The 14509-nt window shown below is 50.1% G+C and overlaps 1 protein-coding gene across 1 annotated transcript; it reads left to right on the forward strand.

Moving 5' to 3' along the window:
* Nucleotides 1-3354: 3354 nt before the first annotated feature.
* On the forward strand, nucleotides 3355-12628 carry AQP7 (aquaporin 7). Its single transcript, XM_004372396.2, has 6 exons — nucleotides 3355-3453; nucleotides 10128-10254; nucleotides 11131-11268; nucleotides 11480-11598; nucleotides 11783-12000; nucleotides 12328-12628. The coding sequence occupies exons 1-6, from the start codon at nucleotides 3355-3357 to the stop codon at nucleotides 12626-12628; spliced, it is 1002 nt and encodes a 333-aa protein (XP_004372453.2).
* The last annotated feature ends 1881 nt before the right edge of the window (nucleotides 12629-14509 follow it).

The raw sequence follows: 14509 nt of genomic DNA on the forward strand, positions 1-14509 counted from the left end.
GTGCCTGTGCCTGTGCATGCCTGTATATAGAAAGTCTCAGTTTAAGTTAGCCACAAGAGAGCCTGAGGTTAGACTAAAGGTAATAATATCTGAATATGTGAAGGTGGAGCCACTGAGAGGAGGCTGTGGGTGTCTCCACCCTCTAAACCTGGGTTGCAGACTTGGAAAAGTCAGGAGGACCCCTAAAGGGCCTTGTCCAGGGGCCCAGGGTTCTGAAACAAGCATGGGTAGAGGGGCGTGGGACTCTAGAACCTCTTCCCATTGGCTGAAGCACACCCATTGCTCCCCCTCCCTCCCAGCTGGCTTGGCTTGGTTGAGAGGATGGCACTGCCAGGAGATGTCCTTGTGGTTCTGCCCTGGGTTGCAGCGTTTGGGATCTGATGGGAATATGGGGCCAGGTTCTGTGTACTCCAGCCCTAGTGACCTTTGTTTGGCTCCACAGACAGTATATGAAATCTAAAAGACATAATATGGCTCAAGTAGACAAGCAGGAGTGGTAAGCACCCCCACTCCCCTCCCTTCATACCCCTGACCCCCAGCCCAGGGGCACCAGAAGAAGGGCCTCCCTTGCCTGTCTCCTATGCCCCCATAGCATAGCCAAGCTCAGGCTGGGCCCTGGGGCAAAGGGAGGCTCAGAAAGACCTGGGTGATGGTCAAGGGATGGGTCAGTGGGTTCCAACTGCACCTGTGTTAGTGGTATTTAATTGAACTAAACTCACCACTTCTCATTCTCTCAGGCTCAGCACTCTTTGGGGTAAAACAAAAGCCAAAGTCCTTGCAATGGCCAAGAGCCTGCCTATCTAGTACCATTACCACTCTGACCTTATCTCTCCTCTCCCCACCTTGCTCTCCCCACTCCTGCCACACTGACCTCCTTTACTTTCTTCAAACACGCTGAGAGTCCTGCAGTGGCTGTTTCCTCTGCCTGAAACACTATTTCTCCAGTTATCCACCTGGCTCGCTCCCTCACTTCCTTTGTGTCTTTGCTCAAATGCCACCTTCTTAATGAGGCCCTCCCTGACAGCCCTATTTAAAATGGCACGCCCCCACACCCTGCACTCCCAATTCCCCTTTTGCTTGCTCTGTTTCCCCCCATGGCACTCTCGCTGGAACTGTTCGTTGAAGCAGCTGGTTTTTCCAGCTTTCATCTGTTCATTCTTCAAAACTCTCTTCAGGCATTACCTCCCACCCCTCCTTTGAGCCTCTAGCCTGGCTTCTCTCCTCGGAGGATGTTGCCGTTGCCTGTACGTCCTGCTAGACAGAGCAACCCAAGGTTGGAGACAGGGTTTTTGCTCGGTGTCCCTGGTGCCTGACTCATGAGTAGATGCTCAACAAATGTTTGTTGAATGAGTAAATGTTGGTTAGCAAGTTATTTAGGTGACTTTAGGCTAGCTGGTTAGTTAACGATTAGTTAGTTGATTAGATAATTAAATGAGTTGGTTAACAGACGAGTCACCTGTTTCTGTCGAGTTGATTTGGACTCATAGCGACCCTATAGGACAGAGCAGAACTACCCCATAGGGTTTCCAAGGAGAAGCTAGTGTATTTAACTGCCATCCTTTTTGTTAGCAACTGAGCTCTTAACCACTGCACCACTAGAGCTCCATAGACGAGTCAGCTAGTTGGTTAATTAAGTCACTAGACTGGTAGGTTAGTCGAAGGGTCAGTTGGTGAGGTGCTAGTTGTTTAGTTCCTTGGGTAGCAGGTTAGTTAGGTGATTATCTGGTTGGATGTTAGTTTCTTAGTTTGTAGGATACTTTTCTTGGATGCCCTCCTCTCTTCTCATTCTACGTCCTGTCATTTGTGTCCATGACCAAATGACCATCTGTGATTTGGTGGCCTTCAGTCGTGTGTCTCTAAGTGAGACCATATGACCAGGTGCCTCTTTACTAGTCATCCCCACCTAGGTGTCTAGCAGGTTCCTCAAGCTCAACATACCTCAAAAAGGATCACTCGTCCTCCTGCCCAAACCTGCAGCTTCTCACTTGTGCCCCATGCCGGTCGTTCCTGGGTCTTCTTCTTCAGGACTGAGGAGGCTGGTCACAGGGTCAAGGGGACCCCTGTATAATTCTGCATGGGAGCTGGAGTTGAATTGGGGCTGGTGCTTGTCCAGGCAATTATACACCTCCCTCGACACACTCAGGCCTGGATTTGTTTTCCTGGGGTAAGGACCAGGGCAAGGATCGGGGTGGGTGAGATATGAACACAGGGTCTCAGGGGAAGTGGAGGGTGTTTTATTCCATGCCTGGTTGGTTTCTCCGGCTCCCTCTGCTTATGCTTGCTGTGTGAGGCCAGGGGAATTTAGGAAGCCTGTGGAGTGAGGTAGCTGAGGGGCTGGTGCCAGCTTCCAGGCATTCAGATAATGTGAAGGGCGTCACCCGCCCGAACAAGCACTAAGGCCACACATGAAGGTATCTGCTCCACTGCCCCTTTAGTCTCCAGACCCATCTCCTTCCCCAAACCCCAGCCCCATACCTACCTACTCCCCAGACAATGGAGCCTGTAACTCATTTTTTCATCTGTTCATCTATCCATCCAACCAAGTGTTTATCAAACAAATATTTATCAAGCATCTACCATGTGTCAGGTATTGTAGGAAGTCCAGGGATTCAGTAGAGAGGAAAACAGATAAATCCCCCAGTCTTCACTAATTCAACAAATGTTTATTGCACATCTACTATGTACTTGGCGCTATGGTGGGTACTGAGGATACAACCGGGAGTAGGACAGACCCAGTTCCTTCTTCCTTCCCTCATTCATTCATTCATTCACAAACATTAGTTTGTGTTCACAGTGCTGGCTACTGGTCGCCTCAGTGTTGTTTGCAGAGCCCCCACCCCACCAGGAGCAGACTTGGCCATACCCCATGCTGTTTGCAGAGTGCCTCACTGTTGCCAGGCCCTGTCTGCTATTTTGTCTGTGACCCCAAGCTCTGGGTCCCACAGATAGGTAGGCTTATAGAAAACTGAGCTCTACTTTCCTGCCTGCTCTCTCCTGCCCTGCTTCTGCCCCTGAGTCTCCTTGGCATCACAGCTTATACTTACCCCAACTGCTCCCCTCTGCAAAGTGGACTTGTTGGTGTGCCCCTCCCATTGGTCCAGTCCAGTCCAGAAGGAAGGAAGGACATGGCCTGGCCATCTATTCCCAGCCCTTCTCTGTGTCCCTGTGGCTCTCAGGAGTCTCTGATCCCCGCTGCCCCAGCTGCCCTGGGCAAGAGCTGGTGTGTGCAGAAAGGCTGCCGGGTTACCCATTAACTCAGCCATGAGTTGAAAGGCTGATGGGAAGCAAACAGACTTGAACCCCATTCTGCCAATGGGCTCAAGCTGCTGCTTCAAGCCTATCCACAGCTCTAGGATGGCCCCATGGTCCATGATAACGAGGATACAGGCGAAAATGCAGAGGAACATGGTGCGGGAGTTCTTCGGCGAGTTGATCAGCACATATGTCATGATGGTGAGTGGGCAGATAGCACAGGTTGGAGGGCTCTGAAGCAGGGGCATGAACCCCAGGACCCCAGGCTGGTAAGGCTCAGTAAAGGCAGTGATGAACCCCTTGCCCCCCCAACCACTGAACACCGTGGGTCACATTGTCCATTCCCCTGCCTCTGAGCTGAGGGAGGCTGAAACATAGGAAAGTAAGAAGAGGGGCCTTTTTTTTTTACCAAGTCTTTTGGGGGGAGGAAGGGGTCATGATATATGAGGGCAGAATGAAGCCACAGGCTGGGAGTGCGGAGGACAGGGCATATGGCTGGAAGTAGAGAGAAGGGAAACCAAGGCTAAAGAGAAACTTGAATGTCAGGCTTTGAGAATTAATCCTGAGGACAATGGGGAGACACTGAAGGCTATCAAGTAAGGGAGTGATGTGGTCGGATTTGGATTTTACAAGGTAATTCTGGATGCAGTGTGGAGCCTAAGAAGAAAAGGCACAGCTGGGGTACTAGTTAAAAGGCTGATGCAATGATCTAGGAGGGTGGTGACTGGTCTAGGGCAAAGAGAAGAAAGCACATGTTTGAAAGAGTTGTAGAAGATGGAATAAGGGAGACTTTGCAAGCAACAGACGTGGGGTATTGGTTGATAAGGCCATTCCTTGGCGCATGAAGTCCAGCACAGGGTGAGATGAGATAAGTTTGGACGTGATCAGGTGAGGTGCCAGTGGAGAAATCCAGGAGATGGTTCTTCCTTTTATAGATATAGGGGTCTGGAGCTCAAGAAAGTGGCTTGGGCTGGAAGTAAGAGTTGAAGTACATCCGAATATGGATGTTGGTTGTAAAAATTGTCCAGAGTGTATAGAAAGAGAATAGAAAGATGTTGAGGACAGAACCCTGAAGAACAGAACTCTGAGGAACGAAGAGGAGCTCACAAAGGAGTCAGAGAAGAAGTGGTGAGAGAGGTGGGAGGAGAACCAGAAGGGATGGTGTCACGGGGTGGGGTGGGGGAACATTTCTGCAAGGAGGGTGTGGTCTGCGGTGTGGGAAGTTATCAAGAGGCCAAATAAGGTGAGCACTGGCAAGGGTCCATCAGATTTGGCAACATGGAGGTCACTGGTGACCTTGGCAAGGACTCTTTTAGTGGATGATAGGGACAGAAACCAGACTGTAAGTAAGATGTGAGGTTTCTTGGAATATCTTTCTCTCTCCACCTGCTTCTGCTCTGCCATGTATCCTATTGAGCCTCTGCCTTCAATAGGAGCTGTAGCCATACTTGTTGCACTTTATGTAGGGCCCAGGCCCAAGGAAAGAAGGGACAACTTCTGGGAAGGCCAGAGAAATTGGGGGTGAGAGAGGCAGTGTGTGTGTGAGAGTGTATGTGCACAGAGCCACCATGCAAGAGATAGTGGGCCCCACGGAGATCTGGGAAGGACTCTGGACACCTGGGTTCTTATCCCCACCCCGCCACTGAGGACCAGCTAGCCTTGACAGGCCTATCCCTGGCTGAGAGCCTGTCTTCTTGGTGATTAAGTGTGTTGAATCGGCCTTCATTGGTTTGAATCCCAACTCCGCTGTCTCCTAGCTATGTGATCTCCCACTAGGATTTTAACTGTTCAGAATGTCAGCTTCCTTTTTGGTAAACATGGGCACTAATATCAAGCTGTCAGATTTGTGGGAGGAAGGTCAAGTGCCCTGCACCCAGTACACATATGTAGATCCCTTGTGATTCTGACAAGTGCTCTGAGTGGCTCTCCCTTCCCTGCACTCCACCCTCTCTCCCTCCCACATTCCAGCTCTTTTGCCTTGGCTCCTGAGCTTTGATCCAGGACTGCAGCTGGATCCTGTTCCTCCTTAAGCCAAGGCAAAGTAATTCATTTATGACAAGACATTCCAAACACATCCCATGAGGGCTGTTAATACTTGGAACTGCAGAGGTAGGAGGGTGCCTCCTGGGAGAGTTCTCAGGAAAGCAGGCACTGGCTACACGCCAGTGTGTCTGCCTGTGTCTGCATTTCTCTTCCTTCTATAGATTATTTTTGAGCACCTACTGCATACCAGGCACTATGATGCTAAGCACCTTACATGTAGCATCTCTCCAAATCCTCACAACAGCCCTGTGAGGTAGGTACCATTATTATCTCCATTTCACAGATGGGGAAACCGAGGCTCCACGAAACTAAGTCACTTGCTCAAGGTCACACTGTAAGTCAAGATTTAAATCCAGTCAGTCTGATTTCAGTCTTAACCCTTCATCTCTTTGCTCTGTCCTTTAGCTTAGACATGGCAGGGTTTCTAACATTCTGGCTGATTAGCTTTCCCCCAGCTAGGGCATGGCCCTCACTTTCAGGCTTTGAGTAGTTCAAGACCCCTCTCTGGGACTCAGTTTTTCCATCTATAGAGTGGGAGCAAAAACACTGCTACTCAGATTTGCTGTGAGGATTGAACGGAAGTAACGTTTATAAAAGATCTTTGCGAGGCCTAAGCCCATATAAGACTTTGTGCTGTTACTATTTTTAGCTGCCAGGTCTGTGCCAAGGAATTGGGGCTTTTCAGTTGTTAGGAAACTCAGTGAGTCACCAGGGTGAATGTTCTGTCAGAAAAGCTAGTGTGACCTTGGGCCCCATTTACTAGGGCCTGGATAAGGGAAGTGGACCATTCCATTGTGCACAGATTCCTCCAGGGGTGTTGTCCTTGGGACTGGCCTCCTGGTATGGGAGGGACTTGACGAGCTGGGCCACATTCACTGAGCAGGTTGAGGAGAGGCTGGAGCTCTCAGGGGCCTGGAAAACCAGCTGTAGACATGAGCCATAGGGCAGAGGTTGCAAACTCACATGCTACAGGGGCCGGGCGTGAGCACCTCAGAGTGGTGGAGACTGTGGCTATTCTGCAGAGTGCTGGCTTGCATAAGGCTGACGGTTGCCATGGAGGGCAGAATGCAGGCCAGCATTGCCCAAACTTCCGATTTTTTCAAGAGAAGCTGAAACTTCTGATCTTCAAAACCGAGTTATCCAAACAAAACTTGTGTGTTACATGGTTGACAGTTGGCAGCCCTGACACAAGTGATCATGCAGGATCCATTCATTCATTCATTTACTATTTTCAACAAATAGTTTTGAGCTCTTACTTGGAAGTGGGGGACCGTTGATCTTCAGACACTCCATGCCTGCTCCGGTGCCTGCACCTCCTGGCTTCTCCAGCCTGTCAGCCCGTCCTGGCCTCATGCCCTATTCCCACCCAGCCCTGCCCAAAGCCTGGCAGTATCCTCAACCTAGACTCTAGGCCAACGCATCTTTGGGATTCCCTGAACCTGTCCTGGAGATCCTGAGGGACCAGTGGGCCCTGCTCAACTTCCTCTTCCCTACCCCATCTGGGCTATTTCACACTTTCTCAGACATCTCCCAAAGACCCTCTATCTGCACTTCCGCCCATCTTTTCATCAGCAAATGACTTGATCTCCTGCTTGACAGGAAGAATCATCAGGTGGGCTTCCTGTGCCCTCTTCTTCACCCTCCTGTCCCTCTCACAAGCAGACCCATCAGCCTGGGAGTCCACACATCTCCCCCTTGGCTGGGGTAGATGTCCCTCCTCCTTCATGGAGGACTCTTTCACATCTGAGCCAGGTCCCACTCCACTTGCTTTCTAAGCTAGTTTACTCCATGAATAACCTTCTCTCTCCTTCATCATTAGCCTCTCCTTCTCTCAACCTGTAAACGTATCAAGTCTCTCCCACTTAAAACAGCACAACACAAAGTGAAACATCCCTCCCTTCACCTCGTGAGCCCCCTCATTTATATCACTTGTTCTGCTTCCCTTCTCAAGTAAGTTCTCAAAGAAGTGTCTACACCGGGACCCTCTCTGCTGTCCTCAGCTCTTCCTCACTACCTCTCAATCTCTGGGACCTGGCTTATGCCCCCATGGCCTGATGATAAGGTGCTCACCATGAATAGAGATGACCATTGGACCACGAGATCCAAAGGGATGCTTTCCAGGTCTTAATGTACTTCACCCAGAGGTTGCCCATGACAGTGTGGATGACACCCACCTTTGGAAAAGTGCTTCTCCCTGGTGTCCATGGCATATTCTGTCTTTGTTCTTCTCTCATTTAACACCTGCTCCAGGAGAGATTTCTGAGTGCTAATGTGTGGCTCTAGGCTCAGCCATCAGCTTCCTTCTGCACCCTCTCCCAGGGGCCTTCAACCATCACAATGGCTCCAACTTCAGCCCTCATGTCCACAATTCTCCACTTTCCTCTTTCAGAAACTCTAGACCAGTGCTGCCCAAGGGAAATATAATATGAGCCATATATGAAATTTAAAATGTCCTAGTTAACAACATTCAAAAGGTGAAAAGAAACAGGTGAAAATAATTTCAGTAATATGTTTTGTCTAACCCATATATTCTAAATCCTATAATTTCAACATGTAATCAGTATAAAATTATTAATAATATAGTTTACATTTCCATTTTCCTACCAAGTCTTTGAAATCTGGTGTGTATTTTATACATACAACAGATTTCAATTTGCATTTCGAGTGCTTAATAACCACATGTGACTAGTGGCCACCATATTGGATGACAAAGGTCCAGACCCTAATTTCCAACAGCCTGAACATCTCTACCTAGAGATTATGCAAAAACATGTCCAAGACACACGGACTTTTCAAAGGAATTACCATCTGAGCTTGGCCTTAAAGCAGAGTATCAATTTTCCAGGATGTAGGGCAGATATTCCAGGCAGAGGGAAGAGCATATGCAAAAACAAGGCATGAGAAAGCAAGGCATGCATGGAGCACTGCAGTTATTTGGTTTGAGGCAGTCTGATTTGAATCCTGGCTCACCATGTATGGGCTGTGTGACCTTGGACAAGCCACTCAACTTTTCTAAGCTTCAGGTTGCCCATTTGTCAAAAGAGGAGAATAATAGTACTAACTCATAAGAATGGTGTAAGAGTTAAAGGAGGTGATAGATACTGCTTACTTTAACAGTGCCTGGAACATAGTAAGTACTCAAGAAATGTCTATTATTATGTAGTAGTAATACTATTGCTGGAACATAGAGAAGACTGAGGCAGATATAATACGCAGAGGCAGAAAAGACCAAATTGTGAAAGATCTTCAACAGTGGCCTACTGAGTTTGGACTTTATGCTAGAAATGGAGATGAGTCAACGAATGAACAAGGGGCAGATTTCTGTGTTAGGTCCCTCTGACTGCAAGGAGGAGACTGGGTAAGAGTGGGGGAAACAGTAAGCAAAGCTGACTGAGTGTTGGGGAGAGGAAGAGGAAGTTCTCATTTGTGACACCCAGGTCGACATCTGGCTTGGCCAGCTGGGATGGGGAACAGAAGGTGAGGAGCAGGTTTTCTGAGAGATACCTGTAGAGTACCTGAGAAACTTCGAGTGGGTATTTGGAAATAGAGATTTGACTCCCAGGTAGAGATTTTGGAAAACTTAATGCATGAGGCATAGCTGGTAAGGAGACTGAGGAAGAGTGATTGAAGTGAGACATGAAAGAGGGCAGCGATGGAGCCCTGGGCTCATCCACGTTCATGAAGCAGGTGAAGGAAGAAAAATGTGGGGGAAGAAAGTTGAGAGAGACAGAGAGGCTAGCAAGGTAAGAAGAAAACAAGCAGAGGTGTCATGGAGGCCAAGAAGGAAGAACTTTCCAGAGGTACAGAGTGCTCAAGAGTGTCGAAGTCAGCAAAGTCAAGAAAGTCTGTGACACGTGTAAGCAGAAGTCAGGTTGAGGAGAGAGTGTAAGGAGAGGGGCAAAGGAACCAGTTGGTAGATTCTTTCCTGAGCCTGAATGAAATGGGGTGTGGGTGGGGGCTTCAGGAGTCCACAGCTGGAGAGTGAGGCAGGGCTGAGGCAGAAAGATTTACTTATAGGAAGGAAGAGACCTGAGTCTGTGGGAGCCAGTCAAGGGAAAGGGTAGAAGATACAGGTGAGAGGGAAGTCTCTGTAAAGGGAGGGGATGGGGCACACGAACCAGAGCTGAAGGGGAAGATGGGTGTAGATGCAGGTGAGTGTAGTTGGTGGCAGCTAGAGGGTGAGTGACAGCCTACCTTCAGGCCTCCCGGAGAAGGGTTGGTGAGGGGCAGTCATCTGAGGAGATAAAGGGATGGGAGAGAGCAAGATGTTCTGAAATGATGCCTGAGGACAATGGGAATGGAGCTGAGGGCAAAACAGAACCCCACAGACTTCCAGGGCTGGTCTCTCTGTGTGTGTGTGTGTGTGTGTGTGTGTGTGTGTGTGCATGCACGTGTCCCAGCAGAGTCCAGGCCTGACGTTTGGAGCCCCCTTGAAGAAACTTCCCTCAGCCTATTTGACACTGAGAGATGCTCTGAGGGGTGGACTCCACATCAGCCAAACCCTCTCACAGCCCTGCCTTCGTCCCTCGCCTTCAGGTGGACTTGGGGTTGAGGTACTCATTCTGTAAGATCTATACCTCCCCACCTCTGGCTCCTTTTATATCCACCACCCAGCTGTCACTGGTTCAGGTGTGAGAGGTGTCAACAATGGCAAGGGACAAGAGGTCATGAGGAGGGAAGCCTGTGGAGGAAGGGGACATGGCAGAGGGTCTTCAGGGGTGAAGCTGGGGAGGCTCAGGGTGTGGAGGTGAGGAGCCAGAACTTAGCTCTGAGCCCTCCACTGAAGTAGGGGCTTCTGTGCAGGCAGCCCTCTCAGAGTTCCTCCCTCACAGGTGTTTGGCCTTGGCTCCGTGGCCCATATGGTTCTAGGAGAGAATAAATTTGGGAGCTACCTTGGTGTCAACTTGGGGTTTGGCTTCGGAGTCACCATGGGAGTGCACATAGCAGGGGGCATCTCTGGTGAGTGAGTCCCAGCCCCGCCTAACCGGGCAAGGCCAGGTATCCCCTGTGGGCTCTTCCCTGCCTACCTCCAGCCAGCCCCTTCTCTGAGTCAACCAGTGCTTTGCCCTCACTGGCCACCTGGAGGGAGAACTCTTCTGAAACTTCTTGCCTTTGACCATCCCTGACCCAAACCCTTCACTGAGCCACCTTGACTCGTCTTTTTTATTTTATTTTATTATTTTTGTTGTTGAGAATATGCACGGCAGAACCTACACTAATTCAACAATTTCTACATGTGCAAGTCAGTGACATTGATTACATTCCTCAAGTTGTACAATCATTCTCAGCCTCCTTTTCCAAATTGTTGCTCCTCTATTAACATAAATTTCCTATCTGATCTTTTGAGTTGCCGTTGTCAATTTGATCCTATATAGATAGATCTTACAAGAGTATTTAATGCTCAAGGCAGATATTCTTTACTAATTAAGCTAAACTATTGTTTGGTTTAAAGAAGACTTCAGGGGATATTTTTGGCTTAAGGTTTAAAGATTATCTCAGGGCAATAGTTTCAGGGATTCATTCAGCTTTCACAGATCCAGAAGTCTGGATTCCATGAGAATGTGAAATTCTGTTCTGCATTTTCCCTCTTTTGATCAGGATTCTTCTATAGAATTTTTGATCAAAATTCTACCCACCTTTTTTTATTAACTGGGTCATCTTAGGCAAGTTACTTAACTTCTCTGTTTCTCACCTTCCTACCTGCAAAACGGAGGTGGTGGTACCTGCTTCTTGGGCACAGAGTATGCACTTGATAAATGGCAGCCATTATTATTACTGTTGTTGCTGATTTGTTTCTGCTCTCACTGTCCCTATACACTTGCCTCCTCTTCCCAGGGGCCCACATGAATTCAGCTGTGACCTTCACCAGTTGTGCTCTAGGCCGCATGTCCTGGAAGAAGTTTCCTGTCTATGTACTGGGTCAGTTCCTGGGCTCATTCCTGGCTGCTGCCACCATCTACTGCCTCTTCTACAGTGAGTGTTCTGCCTAGGGCTGCCTGCCTCTGGCTGCAGCCTCTTCCTCTAAAGCATGGGCAGATCAGACTTCGGTGTCTTGGACTGTGAAAATGTCTGGGAGAAAAAAGTCTTCAAAGTGTCCTCCAACCCTTGACCCTACAACCTTATTTCTGGGATCCTAGTGGGGCTTTTCTGGTGGAGGTCTACATCTCAGTCTGTATCTCCACAGCGTCCATCAACCACTTCTCAAATGGACATCTGACAGTGACCGGTCCCACAGCCACTGCTAGCATTTTTGCCACCTACCTTCCCAGTCACATGACGTTGTGGCTGGGCTTCCTCAATGAGGTTAGTGGTACAGGGTGAGTGCCCCTCCCCAAGCTCTCTACCCCTCAGGAAGGAGCCAAAAGGTAGCCCCTCATTCTAGAGAGGACAAGAACTCTGGTTGGGAAGGCACCAGAACATGTGTGTCAGTGGACATGGACCTGGGGCACTGCTGTGGCCTTGGGCTGCCATAGTATCTGTTCCCCAGGTATTATTGACAGGATTGTTGCAGCTGTGTCTCTTCGCCATCACGGACAAGCAGAACAACCCAGCACTGGAAGGGACACAGGCCCTGGTGATCGGCATCCTGGTCGTCATCATTGGGACATCCCTAGGCATGAACACAGGATATGCCATCAACCCATCCCGGGACCTGCCTCCCCGCTTTTTCACCTTCATTGCTGGCTGGGGCAGTGAAGTCTTCAGGTACTGCCCTGCCCCAGCCCCATTCCTGCCTGCTTACTTGGGCTCATTGCAGGCGGAGGGGTGGTGGTGATGTATGGAGTGACATAGGAGAGTCCTGCCCGCAGAGCTCCCTGGTAGTCTGGGGAGGCAGGAGTGGGTCCCCGCTTCCCCCTAGACTGGCACTGATGGGGATCCTGCTCAGTCAACCCTGCCCCAGACCAGTCCCTGCCCCTGAATCAGGCTGAGGCACCAGGCTCAGGGGCAACTCTGGGGCTAGGATGGGGGGTAACTCCTCTGCTCGCCATGTGTCGGCCTGAGGTGGATGTGGGTGCCATCACTTGTCCACAGAGCCGGGGACAACTGGTGGTGGGTGCCAGTGGTGGCTCCGCCCCTGGGTGCCTGCATAGGCGGCATCATCTACCTGATCTTCCTTGGCTCCAACACCCCACGGGAACCGAAGACTATGAGGGAGCCCAATATGCATGAAGAGCACAGGATATCCGTGTTGCCCAAGACCGGGTCTCAGTCATCCAAGACCTCTCCCCTCACCGGGGTCTCTGTGTCCTCTAAGCTCTCTCACAAGAGCAGACTCCCGGCCCAGCCTGTCCCACCCTTAAGTGACTCAGCCATCTCCCTAGAGCGCTTCTAAATAGAAGATTATTTGTGGCCATACCCTCACTCCAATAAAGAAAGCCTTGTCCACAGAGGCAACCCTGCTTCATGGGGGCCTCCTGTGGTTGGGCTTCCCTCCTGGATTCTTCCAGAAACTCCAGGCTTATGCCTTAGCCCAAGGGCTGAGGGGCCTCCAGCAAGTTCAAGCCCTGGGAGCTGGGGCTCCTGTTGGGGGCAGAAAGGGGAAGAGTAGACCTGTGGCTTCAGTAGGAACAGGGTGAGATGACAGGATGCTCGAGACCTACGGCGGACTTTCAGGCCCAGGGTAGGGAGGGAGGGTACTTAGAGGAATGATCAAAGCTGGCTGGTGGGGAGTCAACTTTGGGGATACTTTGAGCTGTCCCAGGATAGGATTCTAGACTCTCCCCAGTTCTTCCCTCCTCCAGTTTGGCCAGTCCTCTGAGTGGCAAGGCCTAAGTGGGTAAATCAGAGTTTCTCTGCCTTGTTTTCATTGTTGCCCCCTCAGGAGTTTTTCAGATTTTTTCCTCTAATTACACGGTATTTTAATACCACGTATATACTGTGTATCTACTTAGTTTCTCTATGTATATCTGTGCTTTTTACTTAAAAAGAGTAAGATTTTTTCACACACTATCCTCCCTCCCCGCATCAGTTTTTGCTCCCTTGGGGTCGATATTGCCCCCTTTAGAATGCCTGATGCAGAAAGTAGGAGGGGGTTGGGCTCCTCTTCTTTCTTCCTGGTGTCTGAGCTCTCCCACATGAAGGAGGAATTTCAGAGTTGGAATGGGAAGATGCAGAAAGGGAAATCCTTCCCAAAGGTCCAGAGACAGGACAATGGTGCATGGGCCTCCAGGGGAGCAGGGGCAGGGGTTGGGTGGGAGTGGGGTAATCAGGATCCCCTGACCCTGGGGTCAGGGACGAACCATCCCTCTTTCCAGGGCTCAGAAAAAACATCACCCAGACTTCCTGTCATTACTCATGCATTTATTCTTCCAACAATGATTGAGCACCTACTCCATGCAGGCCCTGCCTGGGCACTGGGTCTCTGTCCTCATGGAGCCCCGTCTAATGGAGGTTGTTAGGTAACTGTGAGGAAGGAGCTAAATGGTGTTGAGTGGGATATGTGGAGGCTGTGGGCTTGGAGGGGGCTCAGGGACGATCCTAGGGACCAAGACCAGCGATGGCTTCCTAGAGGAGGAGACAGAGCAGTTGGGGGTGAGGGTGTCCTTCCTGGGAGGTGGAGCAGCTCTTTACAGTTGGAGGGGACGGGGGCAGAGGAGCCTGGACTTCCTTGTGGAGGCAGGGAACATGGTGAGAAGAGACTTAGAAAGCCCCCATGAGCTGCATGTGCAGGCTGCTAAAAAGAGGGGACTGGGGTCTGCGGAGAGAGCAGCGAGAGTGATTACCCAGGAGGAGCAGTGAGGCACTGAACAGGTCGGTCCCAGTGGGGTGGAGAGGAGAAGGGACTTGCTAAATGCCTAGGAGGTCACACTGGCAGGACTTGGCCTCGGACTGGATGTGGGAGTGGCTGAGGGAGAGGAAGGAAGCAGGAATGACTCCCAGCTTCTGGCTTGGGCCTGTGGTGGGGATGTTCCCACTGAGAGCATAGTATAGGTGAAGAACTGGTTTGGAGGAAAGATGATGAAAAGTGATACTGTGGATGTGTTGAGTTTGAATTGTCTGTGGGACTTGGGCTGGGGCTGTCTGATGAGCAATGAGGGGCAAGGTGGTTAGAGCATTGTTGTTAAAGAGCATGAACTCTAGGGACACACAGTCTCAGTTTAAATCCCCTCTGCCACTGATTTGCTGTGTGGTCTTGGGCAGGTTACTCAACCTGTCTGGGCCTCGCTTTCCTCACCAGTAAAATGGAAATAATAATATTACCTACCCCCTTGTG

Source organism: Trichechus manatus, unplaced genomic scaffold (assembly GCF_000243295.1).
Source record: "Trichechus manatus latirostris isolate Lorelei unplaced genomic scaffold, TriManLat1.0 scaffold00016, whole genome shotgun sequence".
Lineage (NCBI taxonomy): Eukaryota > Metazoa > Chordata > Mammalia > Sirenia > Trichechidae > Trichechus > Trichechus manatus.